Source organism: Crocodylus porosus, unplaced genomic scaffold, assembly GCF_001723895.1.
Source record: "Crocodylus porosus isolate Cpor-Errol unplaced genomic scaffold, CroPor_comp1, whole genome shotgun sequence".
NCBI lineage: Eukaryota > Metazoa > Chordata > Crocodylia > Crocodylidae > Crocodylus > Crocodylus porosus.
In genome coordinates, this window is record NW_017728923.1 from 17058215 (window position 1) to 17078064 (window position 19850).

General features: G+C 39.0%; 1 protein-coding gene across 1 annotated transcript in view; it reads right to left on the reverse strand.

The window, feature by feature from the left end:
- Positions 1-1584: 1584 nt before the first annotated feature.
- ERCC4 (ERCC excision repair 4, endonuclease catalytic subunit) overlaps positions 1585-19850 on the reverse strand; it is a 21848-nt gene continuing 3582 nt past the window's right edge. The window contains exons 2-11 of the mRNA XM_019540139.1: positions 18937-19117; positions 16962-17157; positions 15988-16195; positions 14576-14756; positions 14088-14219; positions 12849-12959; positions 11280-11868; positions 9709-9801; positions 8853-8965; positions 1585-4123 (exon numbers count right to left, since the gene is read on the reverse strand). Of these exons, the coding sequence (XP_019395684.1) occupies positions 3390-4123; positions 8853-8965; positions 9709-9801; positions 11280-11868; positions 12849-12959; positions 14088-14219; positions 14576-14756; positions 15988-16195; positions 16962-17157; positions 18937-19117 (2538 nt within the window). The 3' untranslated portion in view covers positions 1585-3389. The remainder of the gene's footprint in view (positions 4124-8852; positions 8966-9708; positions 9802-11279; positions 11869-12848; positions 12960-14087; positions 14220-14575; positions 14757-15987; positions 16196-16961; positions 17158-18936; positions 19118-19850) is intronic.

The window sequence follows — 19850 nt, forward strand, 5'->3', positions numbered from 1 at the left end:
GTGTCCTCTGGTGCTGAGGCTCTGCACCAGTAGTGTGCCCCAATGAGGTTTCCTTCTCCCCAATAGCCTCAGCCCAGTTCACTGGATTAAACAACAAAAAAAATATGAGCCCTTGGGCTATAACCTAACAATAATACTATCAATGACACTGGAAGCCACATTCTGCACCTTTAAGAGGGCCAGTTTCTCCCTCAGCCATGTGTACCTCCCATCCCCAAGCACTTTTGGAGCTCCTAGAGCCTGTTTGTCTTACCCACAGCTGGACAGGCAGCCAAGCATCTCCACGGAGCTTTTATGCATAAACTCCTTCCCCCCTGGCTGCTGCCAGAGAACTGACCACCTCCACCCCTGGGGCTTATATGTGCCCAGGCCCGTTTCCTTCTGGTCAGCTGACCGGATGCAGGTGCAGGCTAATTCCCTCATTAGCCTGCTGCCACAGCAACCTGCACCTGTGGGGTTTCTGCCTGGCTCCAAGGGCCCTCTCTAGGCAGTTTGGAGCAGGCACACCTTAGTGCCCTGTGACAACCTGTCCATTTCTCCTTGATCAGGAGGCTAGAAAGGGGTATTATGCCCCAGAGCATGTGGAAAAAGGCATGACATTCAGTAACAGAAGATCCTACAAGAGAAATATCAACTTGTAAATCCAGATGGGATCACTGAAGATGGGGCAAACTCGCAACCTACAAAATCAGCAGCTTTTTAACCACAGCTTTAAATCCTTAAGAAAAATCCTATATTAGTAGCACAGGGTGCTTAACGGATGCTATTGCCATGCTTAAAAAAATTGCAGTGAAATTAATGTATATGGTATTTTGATACACTGCAGCAACATTTTAGAAAACAACAAATCACTGTAGCAATGCAGTAGTTCTGGTTACTGTAAGTTCAGAATAACAAAAAAAGTCCTCTCTTGGTTAAGAATTGGCAGCCATGCTGCTGAACATTTCTGCTCAGTTTCCAAGACAACACTGCTGAGAACATTTTTACCTTGTGAATGTATTGCAGAGAAGCTTGTAAAATGCAGATAAACTCTGAAATCAAGATGGCTAGCCTATTTACTGAGCTTTTTTTTTTTGGTGAATCCAGGCTATATTCAAAGTATTTTGTAGCACACCAACACTCATTCTCCTATTAATAGGCAAATCCATGTTGCTGACAAAGGCAGGGTATTATGCAAATAAGAGAACTCTCTCATCAAAGCTTCCAAAACTTAAGTTTTAGGGGTATGAAAAGAATCATACTCCTCATCAATAGAGCTTTTCTGGCAAAAAGCCCTGTGTGGATGGAGTTATACTGACAAAAAATAGGAAGCTATATAATCTATACTGGCAAAAGAACTGTATCTCTACTGCTATAGACAAATCCCCGTGCAGACAAGATCCAAGACAAATAAGCCATTTCCTAGTTCTTGCCAACTGGCATATATTGAAAGAGATCAACAGTGTCAGATGTACAATGATCTTAAAAATCTGGAGAACTAAAATTGAGGTAAAGTCCAGGTTTATAATTTAACCCTATAGTTTACAGCTTTAACCCCTTCTAAAAACAGTAAATCAGACACTGACAAGAAAAATAAGCACAAAATTTCTTTGCAATGAAAGCATTTAATTTGTGGGGCAATTTCACAATATCATTTTCAGGTCAGAGGACACGTCTGAGGTATTGGTACAGAACTTAACACAACTGGGAACCAATCTTATGTTACAAATCCATAGTTATCCAATACCTATATTATATCCTGAAAAACAGAGTGTATGAATTCATATAAAATTCAAAGTACAGAAATAAAAGGCAATTTAATTTAAATATCTATTAATATTAATAATTTAGTTACATTGTGCAATTTTATTCAGAGTTTATCATTCAAAGCCACATAGTTATAAATGTATGCTCTTCATTTTTATCGTGTGCAATTCTGAGAACAAATTCATCCCAAACTCATTTCAGACTCATATAAACACAAATATATTTTTTCTGTACTACAGTACAAAGTGATAAAATAAATACTGCTTTTAATACTAGTACATAGTTAAGATGGTGTAGATGTTAACTATTAATGGACAAAGGCTAAGTGACTGGAAATTCTACTCATCCCTGTGGTAAAAGTAGACTGTGATATGCAGTTGTCATTTGAAAGTGCCATACAGAATATCTGTCTTTTACAACTGACATTCATAAATTAACAAAGAAAAATTAAATTCTTCCTCCACTCTGTACTACATAAAATGCTAGAAGTCAGCTCTCAGATAAGCAAATACCAGTGCTGAATTTATTCAGACTGGCAATTCAAGGCACTCAAGTGCAAAATAAACTAGGATATATTATAGATGATAATGCACAAAACAAAAGCAACACCTGCAAAAACTGTGAATTTGTTCTAAAACTTTACTTTGGAAAAGTTGTAGAATGTGTGATAGAAAAATCTTTGGGTACAATGAAAAGAACTAAACCACCCAATTTATCAAATATTATAATATTATATTTAGATTTTCATCTTTAACAGAAGGTATCAAAGCTGGAACAAAAATGTTTCTGGAGCATAAATCTAAACTAAGAGACAGACCAAGTAAAGTGGCAGTGTACCAATGTACAATGTGCATCTCAGTTTTAGAATTATGGAACTTATATGGAAGCGACCAACACCACCAGAGTTGTATTGGTTCTGCAGTGTTACCAAGAGGGAAAAACAACAGTTCGCATTTTTGTCAGTAAAATAAGAAAATATTACACAAAATGTACAGTGCGAGCACAAGCTTGGAGAAATGGCTACTGTTTTTATGTAGTTAAGTTTCTGACCATAAATAAGAATGCTGATCACATTTTTATAATGTAAACTGTGACATTAAAAATGTATCTATCTATTCTCCCAAAACTCCATGGAAAAAGCATGGACATTTTAAACATTTTCACCACTACCTATAATTTAGACAAGTCACAACAACAAAAAAAATGGTGGTTTAGGCAACCCCGCCCCCCCAAAACAAAACAATCTAATATGCAAAACAGCACATACATTCCACTCATTAGAAACTCAACACATCTTCATTATACAAGACATCATACATCTCTGAAGTCAGTTTTCCTTTTAAGAGAATACTGAGCGTTCAGCATCTGATTCCAGTAGGCCCCAAAACAAAGTTCATTTACTTCATTCTGTACTATTACAGAGTTGGTACAAGCACTGCGGATGGACTGAGATGATACACTAGTCTGTCTTTTGTACATGAAATTTGCCTCCAGCAATGTCAGGAACAGTGAAAGTTGGTAGAACAGCATTAGCTATACAATTGATTACACCAAAAGGTAAAAAAATATGTGTTTAAAACTCTTTACCAAACTACTGTTCAAGACACAGTGTAATCATGGCCTGGGCTGGCCAACCCCATCAATCATTTTTTGGTTTTGCCTTGAGAAATGGCCTCTGCATAGGATAAGTGAATAAAATCATACAGCTGCTTAGCACTGACAGCATTGCCCAGAATTTCTGTGAGTCTGTCCTGCGACAGTGTTACCAGTTCTGCAATGCTATTAATATTGTTCATTAAGATAGAACAGTTTTTTGCATTAACGCCTGGCATTTTTAAGAGAAAGTCCTGTGGGCCAGGATTATATTTGTCCGATTCTGGAAGAATTTCAGAATCTGCTGTGATGGCCATTGCTGTGGCTGCATCAGGCTGTGGCCGGTTTTGTTTCAACTCCTCAAAGAGCTCAGCTGTAGCATGGGGAGAGGGACACCACAAGATACGTAGTTTTGGGAAATGAAGGGTAAGAAGGGTGAGTTTGGAAGTGACATCATTACTGGAAATCTCTTGCTGCAGAGAGTCTCGCAAAGTGAGAGAGAAAGATTTGCTAGGGTCAAATTCAATCAGAAGAATTGGCCGCTTGTAATAACGTGACATAGAAATGCATTGAGTGTAGAGCCTTCCGTTATTTAAGGAACCAATCAAATCACTGATACTCTTCCGCTCTACGCAGATATCAGGGGTTAGAATGTAATCTCCAACTTCCAAAGTAACGGGTTCAATATCAATGCCACGACGATGAATCAGAGATGGAAGCTCACTGCGAAATTCTCGCATATCCACTATTATAATTTGCTGAATACTCTTCTGTTCCTGTCCACCTAAAGAATAAAATATTTTTAATGAAACACTTTCATATAGCTGATCACCAATTCACCTTATAGATAACTTATGTTTTATTATGCCAATAACTTGAAAGTTCTACTAACCCCATTATAAAATCCTGATTTTTCCAGTGTTTATCATAGTCAAAAGAAAATCAGAAAAAATCCCTTGCAAATCCATATATAAAATTAATGCTCTAAGGCAGTGGTCTCCAACCTTTTTAAGTAGGAGATCACCTTTGGTATTTAAAAGCAATCCGAGATCTACCATGTACTGCCGCCATCCCCACAGCAGGTAAGTATGTGGAGCAGGAAGGTGGGGTGCAGATTGAGGCATAGGGACAAAACAATTATTTGGGGGCGCACCTCCCCAGCAAATAAGTCTCACCCGGCCAGGGCCCCTCATTTTATCCCTGCTCCTGCTTCTGTGGCACCGTCCCTCACCACAGGGACCTTGATCTAGCCCTCACCCCTTCCATCTCCCCAAGGATTGACCTGCTGGGCTGGGGTGCATGTGTCCATGCACGTGGGCATTCAGCTCCCCACCCCGGCCATGGATCGACTCCAGGAGGCTCTGAGATGTACCAGTGGATTCACTGGTTGGTGACCACTTCTCTAAGGTAACTAATATGACACCAAAGATGCAAATCTTTTTCTTGTTACAACTTTTTATTTTTAAAGCATTTGGAAAGCTTTAAAAAAAATGTTTCCAGAATGGATTGATTTTAACTCTGCATCCCACTTTGAGGTGTCAGTGGCACAGGAAATCCAGACTGTTCCTCTTCTTGTTGCTTCACCCACTAGACAAGTTTTAAAATGCAGCTGTATTGAGAACTGGCCATAATTTAACAAATCAAGCTTTGCATATGAAAGTCAACATTCAACTGGCTGAGAATGACAAAATTAATCCTAGGAACAGATGTTGCATTTGTCCCTGGACAAGTTATACCTGTGTTTGTTCTAGAATCGAAATGTCCCTAGATTGGCATGTACACAATCAGGATTCACTGTGGTTTTTCTACCCTTGAGTCAATTGCGTTTATCCCAGGACAACTGGTCAGACACACTTTACTATGTCCCAGAATAATAGGGGTACACTGATAGAGATTTTTGGGGCCAATACTGATAGGTGATTTTTAAGGAGGCATATTGGCCAATACCAATCTGATTTTTGATACGGCTGCGTGCAGCTGGTAAGTCTGGAACAGGATGGGGGAGGGAAGGGGCATGGGAGGGTAGATTGAAGCCCGTGTGGCGAGGGAGGGAGTGGTGCTGGGGCAGGCACTAATCACCTGGGGCAGAGCAGGGTGTGGGACAGAGCCACACAGCTCTCGTTGCTGCACACACCCTAGGTGGGGGGTGTGCCCCAGATCTGCGCGGGGTGCAGGTAGGGCAGGCTGCAGGTGTGGCCTGGCGCTGGGGCAGTGCTGGGGTGGGGGGGAGCTGCAGCTACCCCAAAAATCACCTTGGCCACCCCATAGCCCCCCTCCCAGTGCTGCTGCCTGCCCTGCACATGCCCTGCCTTGCCCTCCTGGACGAGTGGCAGGAGCAGCAGTGGGAGCTGCCGGATGAGTAGAGAAGCTGCTGAACGAGCTGCGTGCAGCGGCAGGAGCTGTGCCCCCACCCTTTTCCACACTTTGTGGACGAGCTGCAGTTCCGTCCTGCACCCTCCTGCCCTGGCTGGGCAGCACTTGCCCCTGGCCCATCCCCAGTCCCACACCTTCCCCAGTCAGACATGATTTCCTGGGATAAAACTGTTAACACTTCTTAACCTGTGAACCTTTTTAGGATTTATCCTGGGACAATGGATGTGGATGTCTAAACGATCATGTTCTGTCCTGTGATAAAAAATGATTCATCCCAGGATGACACAATTTCTGTTTGTAGCCCTTGAGATAAATGTTTAAATATACTGGGAAAGTTTGATTTAAAAAGATTTATACTTAAAGAACATGACAATTTTCTCTTAAAAAGTGAGAGCAATCACTTTTACTTGGAATTAAGATACTCTCATTCACTCCTAACAACCTGCCACTCAAATACAACAATTGGGCCATCAGAAGTATGTACAAGACCAGGATCTTTTCTATAAATAAGATATAAACAAAACATTTCAGGCTCAACTGACTGCTATAGAGGGGAATAGAAAATATACCTGACAGAGAGCTAAATGAGGCAGTGAGATTTATAGGATTAGAAAGAAAAGAGTAAGATAGACAAACCAAGGCATACCATATGCATGCACGTGTCTCTCACCATGAAATGAAAGTGGGAAGAGAAATGGAGAATAAAGACAAACAGATTAGACAGAGGATACAGTGAACAAGAGGGACCTGGAGGAAATAAGAGGCTGGGTAGAGCTGTGAAGACAAGGGCAAAGAGTTTGAATTTCTAAGAAAAGCAAAAAGCCAGATAAGACATTCAAATAAAGGACCAAGACTGTTGGAACAGTAGCAAAAGGATGACTGATTTTTGTTGCCACTTTTGGGATAGAAAACATCCTCTGCCTATTGGTTGCTTTCTTACAGGATTTTGCAATAAATACCTTCTTTTGCAGCCTCTTTTACTGCCTTGTATAAAACTGTAACTATTTATGGACCCCACTTCCAAAAACAAAAAACAAACAACCCCCCCAACCACCGCCACACAAAACCCAAAATACCCACCACCACCACTCATGTATACATTATGACAATGAATTTATGAATTTGTTTCCGAGGTTGAATACTAGGCCTTGATCTGCCATCAATATAACTGCTAGCTGACTAATTCTTCCACGTTTGTTGGGGAGGGTATGACATAGTTTTTAAGCATATTTTTTAAGTCAATGTAAGCAGTTTTTTTCCTTTAGTCACGAAAGCCCACCAGTATAATCTTTTTGTGATAAATTCTAATACTCTTTATATTCCGTGCACACTTTGTACGTGAAACCCACTGATGTCAAAAGATAGAGGAGCAAAATGATCGAGGGAACTTAGGCACCTGCGCCTCAATTTTTAGGTTCTTTAGAATAAAACATTGCTTTAAGCTTTCCCTTCTGGAGTCTTCACACAGCAGGCATCATTCACTCTAGCTGTGAGGAGATAGACCAGTCTTCTTACAGAGTCAGTTAATGCAGGTCTTTTGTCAGAGGAGTGGGAGCAAGCTGTAAGACACTGCTCCCTGCTGCCTTTCAAAGCTAAAAGACATACTGCTGCAGTTCTTCAGAAGCCTTACTGTGACTCACAGTCTAATGCCCTGTGCCAAAGAGAAGTGTCTTTGTCCCCAGCCAAAGTCTGGACCAAGTGGCTTAGTTTCCAATAATGGCAATGAGAACTACATTCATTTCCACTAACCAAATTTAATCTGGTCCCATGTATTATTAATGTGCAGCCAGGTATCTAAGGCATTATGCCAGGTTCTGCATAAGCATTAAAGTGTGCTTGGCATTTTTTGGATGGACAAGCTCCTGTTCTGAAACAGAGAGCATATGTACGCACGTATTTGTGAAAGGGATAGAGCACAATTTGTTTACACCAACACAATTCTACTTTCTATTTTTATTTACTTGTCAGTTGGTTGCCCTAGGTACATCTTTAACCTCTGCCAATTTCTTTTTGTTTAGTATCCAAGCTTCCTTCCCCTCCTAGTTTATTTAAAAAGACAAAAGCCCATGCCCTGGAGATCACCCTCCAGTCTCCCCAAGTCTTTGTATTAACTCTCTTCTACATCACGGCCTGTGTAACAGAGTTACCAAGTACTTATGGGAAGATAAACTGCCTTTACTCCCTTCACTTCCTTGCCTAAAGATCTCCCAGAGAAATAGAAGGGATAAGACCAATCTTCCTTTGAAGTCAGAAGGAGTTTTATCCTGGCTTTAATGGGAGAAGGACTGATTTTTTTAGCTTGACATTTTAAAGCGATATTGATTAAGTCTTGGAGCCTCCCCTCTCTGCAAGGTAGGCAGGATGTAGATCTCCACTCCGAAGGTCAAAGGGTGGTGTATTTGCCAGACCATACTTTTATGGTAATTCATGGTGCTACCTAACAGGCAAGTTACAATGATTCAGCAACACTCTCAGACTCCAAGCACAAGGACTGGAATTTAACCATGAACATACTGTCATTAGGGGCATCTCTACATGTGCTCCAGGGCAGGCAGGCACTTTAATTAAAGCAGCTCCCGAGAGCTGCTCTAATTAAAACACGTGCAGTGTTTCATGTATTCAGCGCCCCACGCTTCAAAATGGCCATGGGGGGTGCTTTAAATAAACCTTGTTTGGCAAGCTTTAGTTAGCGTCCCCACTGTCATTTTGAAATGTGGGAGTGCTGAATAAAAGTGATAGTGAGGCTGCTGAAACGTTTTAATTAGAATGATTAATCAAGTCTGCTTTGACGTGTTCTAATTCTAGGGTGTGCAGGCACCCTAGAATATTACACTTGAGCAGGAAAGATTTCTAAAATGACATTGTACCAGATAATCTGTCAAGTGCTTGTCAGATATTCTACCCTGACATTACGTGAAGCTGCAGAGCAGTGGTTTTCAACCTGTGGTCCACAGACCCTGGGAGTCTACAGACTATGATTAAAGGGTCCAGCAAAAGATAACTATGATCATTCAAAATATGTGAATAATCACACATACAATTCAAAGTGTTCTGCACCTTCATTTGAAATTTTTTAGGGGTCCACAAATGAAAACAGGTTGAAAATCACTGCTGTAGAGCTAGCTCCAGGAACTGCTCACCTGCTTTGCGTGTGTCAGTAGAAACAGTTGCAGAAGCCGCATCTCTGATTAGATCCAAGTTTGTGTCATCTCTGCCTTCTCTTTCTTCAGGAATAACCATGCTAGCCTTCTCTCTGAAAAAATCAGAAAATGTAACAGTGGAATTATTTCTGTTGTGTTTTTTTATTGATATTCAAGTCTGAGCTCTCCAGGATTCTAGTGTGACAAATACTATAAATTATTTTACATCTGGTGAAACAGTACTAGAAATGCACATAGTTTAGTATTGCTTGAAAACTTTATAAGAATTACAATGATCCAAAGAAAAATCCCAAGTAAATTAAGGCTATTAGTCAGACACTTATTTTGTTTTTTATTAATATTTGTACTGTGAGGAGCCTCAATTTTCTGTGGAACTTCTCTGGGAAAAGGGGACTTAACTGCACATGAAGACCAGCAGCATAACCTTGTCTTTGTGATACTGGCCCACCATTCTACTATGATTTTATGATGCGTCCCTCCACTGGAACTATATAAAAAGCCCCAGAAGTTGTTTGGCATCATACAAAAGTTGCTATTCTTGTAAGTAAAACATTTAAGATGTCTTCCCACACAAAAGCGCACATAGCTGCAAGCAGCACCCAGAATGAGGTTTAGGCCTTTCAAATTTCTGAAGTTTTAGACAGACACATCCGTGTTAGCAATACAACTATGCCACTGTCATTTCACTGATTCTCAAGGGGAGACTTAACACTGAAAAGCCAGCATAATTGAAAACTTTAAAGAAATAAGAAATTCAGGTTCAAGAAGTCAACATAAAAACGTGTGTTACGAAACAAGTGATTTCCTGTAAAGCTAGTAAGACCACTTTTATTACCGAATTAGTTTTTCAAAAGCTTCTTTTTCTTTCCTTAGAGTAGTGAGATAGCGCTGTTCTTCTGTTGAACCTCCATATATAAGGAAATAAACCCTACAGGCAGGGCACAAGAACATTATTTTAGATTGCAAAACACAACAATGTTACCCTGAAAGAAACATGGGCATGTCGGTATTTGAGATAACCAGCTTTAAGGCCTTAAATAATAAATATTTGACTAACAAGGACTCCATTAATTACAACTGAAATTAGAATTGTGGAAATTCATTTGCTGAAAAATTCTTTTATCCAAATTTTTCCTTTTGCCAAAAGAAGGATATGCTTATATAAGCACCGGAATGCAACTGAAGCAGATGGCATGGAGTTTTACTCATCATCACTGTTTTTTGAGACAAGCAAGTTCTTTCAGAAAAGGCAAGCAGCAAAATAAAACTGGAGATCATATTTTTCATTGTTCTTATATGCAAGCTTCCCTGAAGAATGTTTATAAAATGAACCAAAAGTGTGGATTACTTTAAAGATAGCACTCTAAAGTGACAGGCTTAGAGAAGGGCAATACCTAAATTTATATATGGATATACTTTCCTTATATAAAGGATCCCCTTTCGCTGGTGTCACATGCATCGCAGCCATCATAACATATACACTTAGGACCTGAACAAGTAAAACATTACATCACTTTATAAAAGCTGGGGGAGGGGATTTGCCACTGTTCTGCTGAACCCACTAACAGTTTCATCCGTCTACTCTTCAGTAAATGGAAGCTAAACCCCAATAGTTCCCACCTGATTTATTTAGAGATTAAATCATTATGGTGTAGGAACAGACCAAGTCAAAATGGATCAACTGATGGGTACACACAAACAGTAGTTACAAGTGCAGTTAAAGCAGTATAATTGTTAGTCTGTTCATACTTGGAGAAATACTAATAGTTTTATATCAGGTCAATGCATTAAGTACATAAAATCTACATGGAGATATTTCTATTAACTGTCCCTGCACCATGTTCAAAATACATGGAACTGTTTTCTTGGTATGTTTGTAATGCCTACCCAAAAAGAACTTTTATAATGTCTTAACACCGTGTTTCAACACTGAGTTTCTCAATTAATGAACAGTATGATCAGGCTCAGGAAAAGGAAGAAGCATACTGTAAAATTTCACTTCATGACCACAAACACTTTCGTTGGGCCAAGCAAACACAGCAAACTTGCAATTAGTGTTCAGCCAGCAGGACACATTTTAAACGCAAGTATGCCTCTTGGCCCAGGTTGGGCAGGGGGTAGGGGCTCAAGCATGATGGAACATGTAATTGCTGGTGCTGATACATCTCTGTTGTAAAGAGGATTAAATACTTGCTGGAAAAATAAATACACATTTTTAAAGTAGAATCAATTACAGGGTACATGCTTGTGGCTTTTGAAACCAAAGAATATAACTGAATAGGAATTACAAGATAAACACAGATTCATTGAATGGATATTCTGGGTTAATTATCAAATGGCTGTAACACTGGCATTTTTTAAAGCGAAATTACAGCAACTACATTCTCAGATATCAACTCAACTTGCCTCAAGGGCTTTCCAGGCCTGCTTGCCTTATAGACTTCCAGCTGCCGAACAAAAGTTAGTTCTGCATCATATAATATAACGTATCGTGGTTCCACTTCATGCAATACCCGAGTGAGAGCATAAGGGTCACTACAACCCTGCAGTGGATGAATAATAGTCAAGGGGGTTCTAAAGATACCATAGTAAGTATCCGAAGGCAAGTTCACATGGAAATCTTCAGGTTTGGTTTCCTCCATGTCGCTTTCTTGGCTACTGCTGAAGTCTTTATAATCCTCTGCCTCGTCTCCTATGTTCTCCTCATCTGTTTTTTCTGTTGTTTGGATTAAAATCAAGTCTCTTTCTTTATTGTTTTTGTTTTGTTTTGAAGTAGCTTCTATTCTGGCTTTTTTGGCCCGAGGCCCTTTGTCCAATTTGGCATTTCCTTTGGACTTGACAGCTTTTCTATCCTTACTCCACACATCTCCAGTTTTCTCATCCTTCCCAAAGGTTTTGTTATACAGTCTCATTAAAAAAGCCTCTGCTCCATCAATAATGTACTCCCGGAGTTGTGCACAAGTTCGGTCGTCATTGGCACAAATAAGCACTTGTCCTACAGTCAAAAAAAATATTTTAAATCTCTTACACTGCACTTTATTCACATACAAGAAGTCTCTTGAGCAAAGATCTAAATTGTTTGTAAATGATCTCCAGAGCATGCCTGCCAAATGCCTTCACACTTGTTAGTAGCAGTTGCTCTGGATTTTTGTGGACCATCTAACTTGCATGATTTTTGTCATGAACATAACAAGGCTCCAACTGCAGGTCAGGCTAAGTTCCTTATTCTTAAATGGCCAGAATCAGTGCAGGTTCTTTGAACCATCTGACATAAGACTGATGCAGACACAGAATGATATAAAAAGTACACGCTAGTTAAACCTGTTCTAATTTTCACCCTTTGCTATCTAAGTTAGTCAGCCTAGAAATACCTCAAACAAACAAATTTTACACCCTCAAATTTGAGGACCCTGGCCACACTATCTTTTTGCAGATTGATATGACTATTTGCAACAGACTTCACTAATTTGATGAGAGTGTACATCTGTCTGATATATGTTCTATCCACTGACATTAGTATTTAAATAAACAGTTACAAATTATTACTGAGGACTGAACAAAGAGCCAGCCTGTGTGCCTGCCCAGGATATCATAATTTACAAAGATTTGGGTGGATTTATAAAACATCCATATGACTTGGTACCTAATGCTCCTTGGTGAATTTAGCCCTTTTGAAATTCTTACCTGTTTCAAAGGCAGGCATGGTCCCACTTGTGAAGCTGAGAATTCCAAATTGAAGATATACCCACATTTACAGGTTATTTGTTTACACTGACTTCAATAGCTAACAACTTTTACTTAGTTCTTCTTATTTGTTATTGTTATCCATAAATATTACCAAAGTATTAGACTAAACATAAGACATTTACACCCCCCTCCACACACAAAAGCTAGTTATGTTTCCCCCTTAAAAGTTACTCAGAGGCAAGAACCTATCAAGCCTCTGGTAATCTACAACATTTGACACTATCTTACCTGGTCCACCAAGACTTTCACTGTTCTTGTTCTCATTTTCAATCTCTTTCAATACTTCTCTTAAAGCCTCCCATTTTGGGTTACTTTCTAGAACCAATTCCTTTTTTAGTTCTGAAATACAATAGAACAGGTTTAACGTTGAAGGCTTTACAGTCAAGAGATCCCTAAAAGCTTTAAATTAATGAGTTAGATACTGATGATAACTGTTGCAAAGGCAGTTTTCAATGTTCCACATACGCAACTTGTTATGCTGATGGGGTTGGGGACTGCTATTTTATAAACATATTTATAAATGAGGACAAAAGCTTTTGTGAAGCAAAAGTTAAACAGAGTAAAATAGGGATGCTTTAATTCCAAAACTCTTAAAGGGAAAAAACCCCCATATTTATGAGTGACTGAATAACAAGCCAATACAAACACCCTTTGTGGTTCAAGAACAGTCCCCATGGAACAGGGGCAGGCAAAGTCCAGCCTGTTGGCCAGATCAGCCTGTGGCAGACTCCATTTTCTAGTAACCCTTGCCTCCATCGCTGTGGCCGGTTTCCATGGAGACCCTAACAGCTGTGGGGCTGTGACATGGTGGGGCCAGGGCTTCCATGGAGACTGGACCCAGCAGCATTGGCAGGGCATGTGGCTTTGCAGGGAGCTGTTCTGGGACAAGGATGTTGCAGTGGTGACAGCATGGTCTGGAGCTGGGGCAGAACTGTGATCTGCTGCCTGCATGCCCCAGGCAGGGGTGTGCAGGCAGTGGATTGTGGCTCTGCCCTGGCTCCAGACCATGCTGTCACCACCACAAGATCCCAGCCCCAACCTTGGAGCAGCTCCCTGCCCAGCCACATGCTCTGCCAGTGCTGCTGGGGCCGGTCTCCATGGAAACCCTGGCCTGGTGCTGTTACAGCCCTGCCATTGCTCCATGGAAACTGGCCAATGTGACACACGCAGGGGCTACTGGGAAATGGGAGTCTGGCCACTGGCTGGATCTGCCATTTTGCTGACCCCTGCTATAGAAGCTCTTTCAGGGACTTGCAAGGTCCTGAAGTATGTTACTTCATCTCCTTGTACCTCACTGTCTTATCTATTCTAAATTCGTTGAAGCTAGGACTCTCTCAATGTGCACTTACAAAGCACCTAGAACAATAGGTTCTGAATCTAAGTAGTGGATCCTTAATGATACTGTAATGCCGGTAACAAATTACAAAATGCTAGAATTAACAGTTTAAAAATGAGAAATTCTCATACCGCTTTTATCTCTCTTCATACTGATATTTTCAGATACTTCAACCTTCTTACTCGCTTTGTCACTGGGAACGTGATAAACTCTGGCTCGAGCATTTACAAACATTGACGTACTAGAGTCAAGAAACAACCATCCTAAAGGTGAAGAGAAACCACAATATTAGTCAATTAAACATTTGGAACATGTGTGCTTCAACTTCAAATAAAAGCACAAAATCTCTCATCTGAAATAGCTGTGTTACCTGCTTGTTATATAATCACTGTCTTGGTAAGAGAGAAAAATGCAAATTTGTGATGTGATTTATTTCATGCTGTTAAGTAACAGAAGTTTAGGGGGAGGGTGAAAGCATTAACTGTCAATAAGACCCACGTCCTTATGGTTGGGTATTTAAACCTAATTAGAAGCCTCAGTATAGGTTGGAGGATTTAATTAAAAAGTATCAAGATTTCACTGTTTTTGTGCATTTTCTGACGTGTTAGTCACCTCATACCTGAATTCTGACCAAAAGCCTTTTCAGTTGCTTTCAACGACTCTAGAAGATTAAGGAAGGTGACACAATCATACTGAGTTAGATATTGCAGCAAAGTACGTAATATCTTCAAATCCTGAACCAAAGATTTGGTCTTAGCTCCAAGCTGGTGCCAAAGAGGATCTAAATAGTGACGGATTGTCTAGAAACAAATAAGAAAGTTAAGAATCTTGTATACATGCTATAGCAATCTACACAGGTCTGCAGCAACTCTTTTTCATTCCAGCATTGAGGGCTTGATTCAATGTACACTAAATCTTTCCACTGACCTCTGCAGGCATTGTATCAGGCCTACAGTAGATTTAGATTGGCTTTTAAACCTGTATTGTAAAAAGTTTGTATGTTAGAGTTACTTTGGTGAAAGAGACTCAAATAAAAACCGTAATATTATATTTATGTCAGTACCTTTGAAAACTAAAAAATATATGCTCTGACATAAGTAAACAATTTACAAATATTTGCTTCCTCTATTGTTTAAACACAGATTTTCTTTTCCCTAAATAAAATACAGCTGCTGAAATATAGAAAACATAAAAACTTATTTTCCTTGACCTGGCTTGACACTTACTAATTAGTAAAGAAAAAGAAACTTATCATAATATCATTCATTTCTAAAGATGAACGCACTGGAGATGAGAGATTTAAATATTATAGAAACAAACATTCTCTAAAACATTCCACAAGGCTTCATGTTAAAATACAAGAAGAAATAAGCTTAAAGTAACTTTGGCATAAAATGACTGCCTAAGCTTATGGTTTTACTTTGCAAAAGTAAACTGGTCAAGCAAGTTTCAGGTCTGCTACCAATGGCAATATAAACATGGCTAACGACAAACAGTATTTGGATAAGATACAGATGCACCAAGCCATAGTCTGCCCCCCCTGCATTTGAAGAGCTCCTAGTAGGAAGAATACAGGTTGTGAACATGTCATCATGACATAGTAATGCATTGGCTTCACAAATCAAAATTTTCCATTAGACACAGCCAACTAAAAAAAGACATTCAGTACACCAGACTAAACAGCCAAGCAATTAAGAATTTATGCAACTATGAAAGTATTAAAAATTGCCCCATAACTTATATTGCCAGAATAGCTAGGAGGTTTCATCTCAGACCAACATTTCTTTGTGCTTGGTACTGTACAAACATGCAACAAAAAAACCCTCTACCCCAAGGTGCTCTCAGTGAAATCTGGTAATGCCAACTGCACACAAATAGCACTATGGATAACTACGATTCTCTACTTGCATTTGTTATGAACTTGTCAAGAGAAATTTTAAGTGGCTTCCAGTTAGTTTCTGAAATACTGTATTACCATAGAAAATGTTAGCAAAAATTATCTTTGTTATAATACAGCAAAACACAAGATACCTTGTCAAAAGGTTTTCCAATAGCGTTTTCCAAAGACAAGTCTTCCACCTCAAGAGCTGGATTATAGCGTTTGAGTTCTTTCAGACACACATTCAGGATGTCCAGTATAGAAGTCTGGATGGCACGCATGGCAGAAGTCATAGATACATGCATTTCCACTACTTCAGGTTTATGCTTCTCTAAAAACGAGTTCACTGCTATGTGAAACCTAGAGAGAGAGCAGCTTATGAAGAGGAGTTTTTTGGGTGGTATGCTTGGTGCTATAGTTATTCACTAGATTCACATATTCAGCCCAGCCATCAACATTAAAACCAGGTAACCACTATACCACCAGCACTATCTGTACCAATATGTGAAGGGGAGATAATGTTGGAATAGATCATGGCATGGAGAATAAGGGCTCCAGGTACATGTCTCCTTATAAACTTTAAGGTGCATTTTCCTTTCTAGCAGAACCTTCATCCTGTGGAGGAGATTCCAGGGGTTTGAGACAAGAGAATAACACTCTGTAACATCACTGTTTACCCGTTTCTTCCCTAGTTAACCTCACTTCTGTTTCCTTTTACTGATTAAATGAAAGCTGAAGATACTATTTACAGTAGCAGGTGACAGGACAAAGGAGAAAGTGAGTGGCTTGTATGGTGGACTGATAAAAAAACGATTTTAAGTACAGATGGATTTTCAGTGCAACTACGATAGTCTCTGTTTTCACTGTTCAGTAGATATGTCACTTGGCCTAATACAGGAGGTCTTGGCTCTACACCTGGCTTTGCTAACTTCACAGAAGTCTCAAACCTTGTGCCTCAATTACCAGTCAGTTGTGAATTCTTTAAACGTAATACACATATTTAAAGGAAGATACTAATTTTGATCTTGTATCTAAATGATAACGGCAGAGTCTATGGAAAATTACCACAAGCCAAACAACTGCAAGAATAACAAAAATATCATGTACTAAGTAACAAGGGGCTTACCTGGGCCATAAGTAAAGTTTCCGTACAAAAAGATTTCTCATCACTCTTTCCACTTGGCAAAAGCCAGTATTAAAAGCAATGGCATTGTCTGTGAAAGCTTTAATGAAACCCTGCTTGTTCTTCTGGCGATAGAGTCGCAAGATAAATGCTTCTTGACATGACTCAATGATTCTATGTGCTTTGTACACCAAAATGCCTGGCAGAATGAGAGGTTTACAAGTTACACAAAAGGAAAAAATAATATTACAGTATTGTGAACATTTTCTCTACAAGCATGCTTTATTCTTAACATGTTTTGATAATTAAAAAAGAAGAATACAAATCATCTTCCTCTAAGTACAAAATCCTGCAAGACCAATTCAAATAATTCCTTTTCTTCACCATGAAACTCCCAAATAACATAGCTCTGTGACTGAGGTATCTTCAGCCAAAAACACTAGTGTAACCATGCAAGCCAGGCAGGCTTAATTTGGATTCTCAGTGCTACACTAGACATTCCTAGAACTTATCTTAAAACAAAATTTGTAGTGCTGACAAAGGAGCACTGCTGAAAGCCAATTTGAGTATGTTAGTACTACAATTTAAATATTTTAAAGGCTACAAAATTTGAATTAGTTCAACCACAAAACATCTTAACTTGTAAGCTGATAATCAGCCAAATAACTATACCTATTATATTTTGTTCAGTTTTCTTGTGTTCAAAGAACCTCTGTAACATCGTTTTTCAAGTTTTTTTCTGATTTCATACATGCACGATTTTAGCAGCAGAAGGGACAATTATGCAGGAAATCTGATTAGATGACTGTAATACAGGCTACAATATTTAATCAAGGCTTTGCCCTTGACAAAAAAGATGCAATGTTACAAAATCCTAGTGAAAACAAAGAAAGTTGGTTGAAGTAAACCCCAGAGGTTGAATTCACTCAGCTAAGATTTGCTAAAATTAAAGCCTGCCTTGCTTACAATAGGATTCCAACATGTGACTTAATATATTATAAAGCTTTCTTTCAAGTGAAGACAAAGTCCACAGAATATGTGAATCAGACACAACATCTGACTGAACTGCAGTGTCTTTCAGAAACTGACTTAAGGCCTGCGTAAGTGTCAGAACCTACAAAAGCAGTTCTAAAAAGTGAATTATTTTATTTAAAACTATAAACTATTTTTAGCTTCAACTGGTTTAGCTCAACTAAATACCCTGCCTCAACTTCAGTTACACAATTGCGGTTCCTCTGAGATTTGGAAATTTGGCAGCAGGGAAGCAGTGGCTCCAATAATTATCACTACTTTAGGACTTGGATAAGTTGGCTGTACACTGCAAATAAGAGCTCATGGTCAGTGGGTTATCTACCATGAACTTTGAGTTCTTTTCCAAGTCACTGCCTTTCAAAAGCTGCCCCCCTTATCTTATGTGACCTATGTTTTGGTTCCTGAATGTATGTCTTAATATTAGACCACATTAAAATACCTGTTAGAGTGAACTCATCCTACTATGTGATCCTATGGCCAATTATTTACCACTCCAGCAATTTGTGTTACCTGAAATGTTTATGTTTTTCCATATAACTGATAATGGTTTCAAAAGCATTAAGCCAAGAACCTGTGGGACCCGCTAGAAATGCCCCATTGGATAATGGTTCTTGGATAATAAAAAAGGATTTATCCATAATAGTAGTATACTGTCTGTCATGTTTGAGGAATATTAGATTAAAAAAAAAGAGCCTCACTTACCTAGTTTTTTTTCTGAATTTGTTTAATTACTCAATATATCAAATAACATTTATGTTTAATTTATACATACAGCAAGAAATAAAAATATGGCTATTGTTATACTGACATCTAGTGGCAACAGCAAAAGTATTGAAAATATTGGTAATTACAATTACCAATGTGACTATTCACAAAAAATTAACTCCCAAATATGTATCTGAAATATTATAAATAAAGTCCTTGCTTTACTTTCTTAAATTCTTACCAGTGATAAGACTTGAAGGAATTCTGTCAGTCAGGAAATCCACCACAAGTATTCGACTTGTTGCAAAGAGGACACCACCTTGGGTATAAACTTCATACCGACTATTGGTCGCAATTTCATTGGTGATGCGCTGGGGAAGATGAGAAACTCCATCTGACCTCAGCTGATCAATAAAATATTCCTAAACCAAACAATGAGATTAGAACACAATACATCAGCAGAGTAACTGATTAAATGAATGGAAAAATAATAGTCATCTACGTGCTTGTCTATTGTTTTTTTGGGAGCAGTCACAAAAACCTATCTACAAAATTGCAGCCATTAGGCACTAACTTCTAGGCAAGATGCAACACATCTTGTCTAGTTAGGTATTATGATTAAAACACTCAGGCTCATCTAACTGACTTCAGAGTCTAACTCTGATTTGCAAAAGCAACTTAAGCAAATTGAATTTCAGTAAGTATCAAGAACCTAAGGAATTTAGAAAATATTTCCCTGTAATTTCTTTACTAACTCTGGAACAAAAGCCTAAGGTAATTTTAACACTTGGTTGATTAATAGGACCGATGTTAACCAGTAGGTTAGTAAGTCCATCCATCCATAAGCCAAACAAGCTCCATCTAAAAAGATGGTTGGGTTTTTTGTTCCCTGCTGCTCCAGCTTCCCCAGCTGTTCCAGAACCTTACTGTTACAATGGTTAGGAACTTTTATTTTCATCCCCAATTTATTTGTGGCTAGTTTATATCCATTTATTTTGTGAATGTTGTGCTTCAGCTTTAAAAGCTCTGCTTTGCTGGTGTTTACCTGCCAAGGTATACAGGCAGCAATTATACACTTCATCTTTGTTTTGCTGAACTAAACCATGTCTCTACTGTAAAATAAGTTTTTATTCCCCGGACCATCCAGTAGCCCCC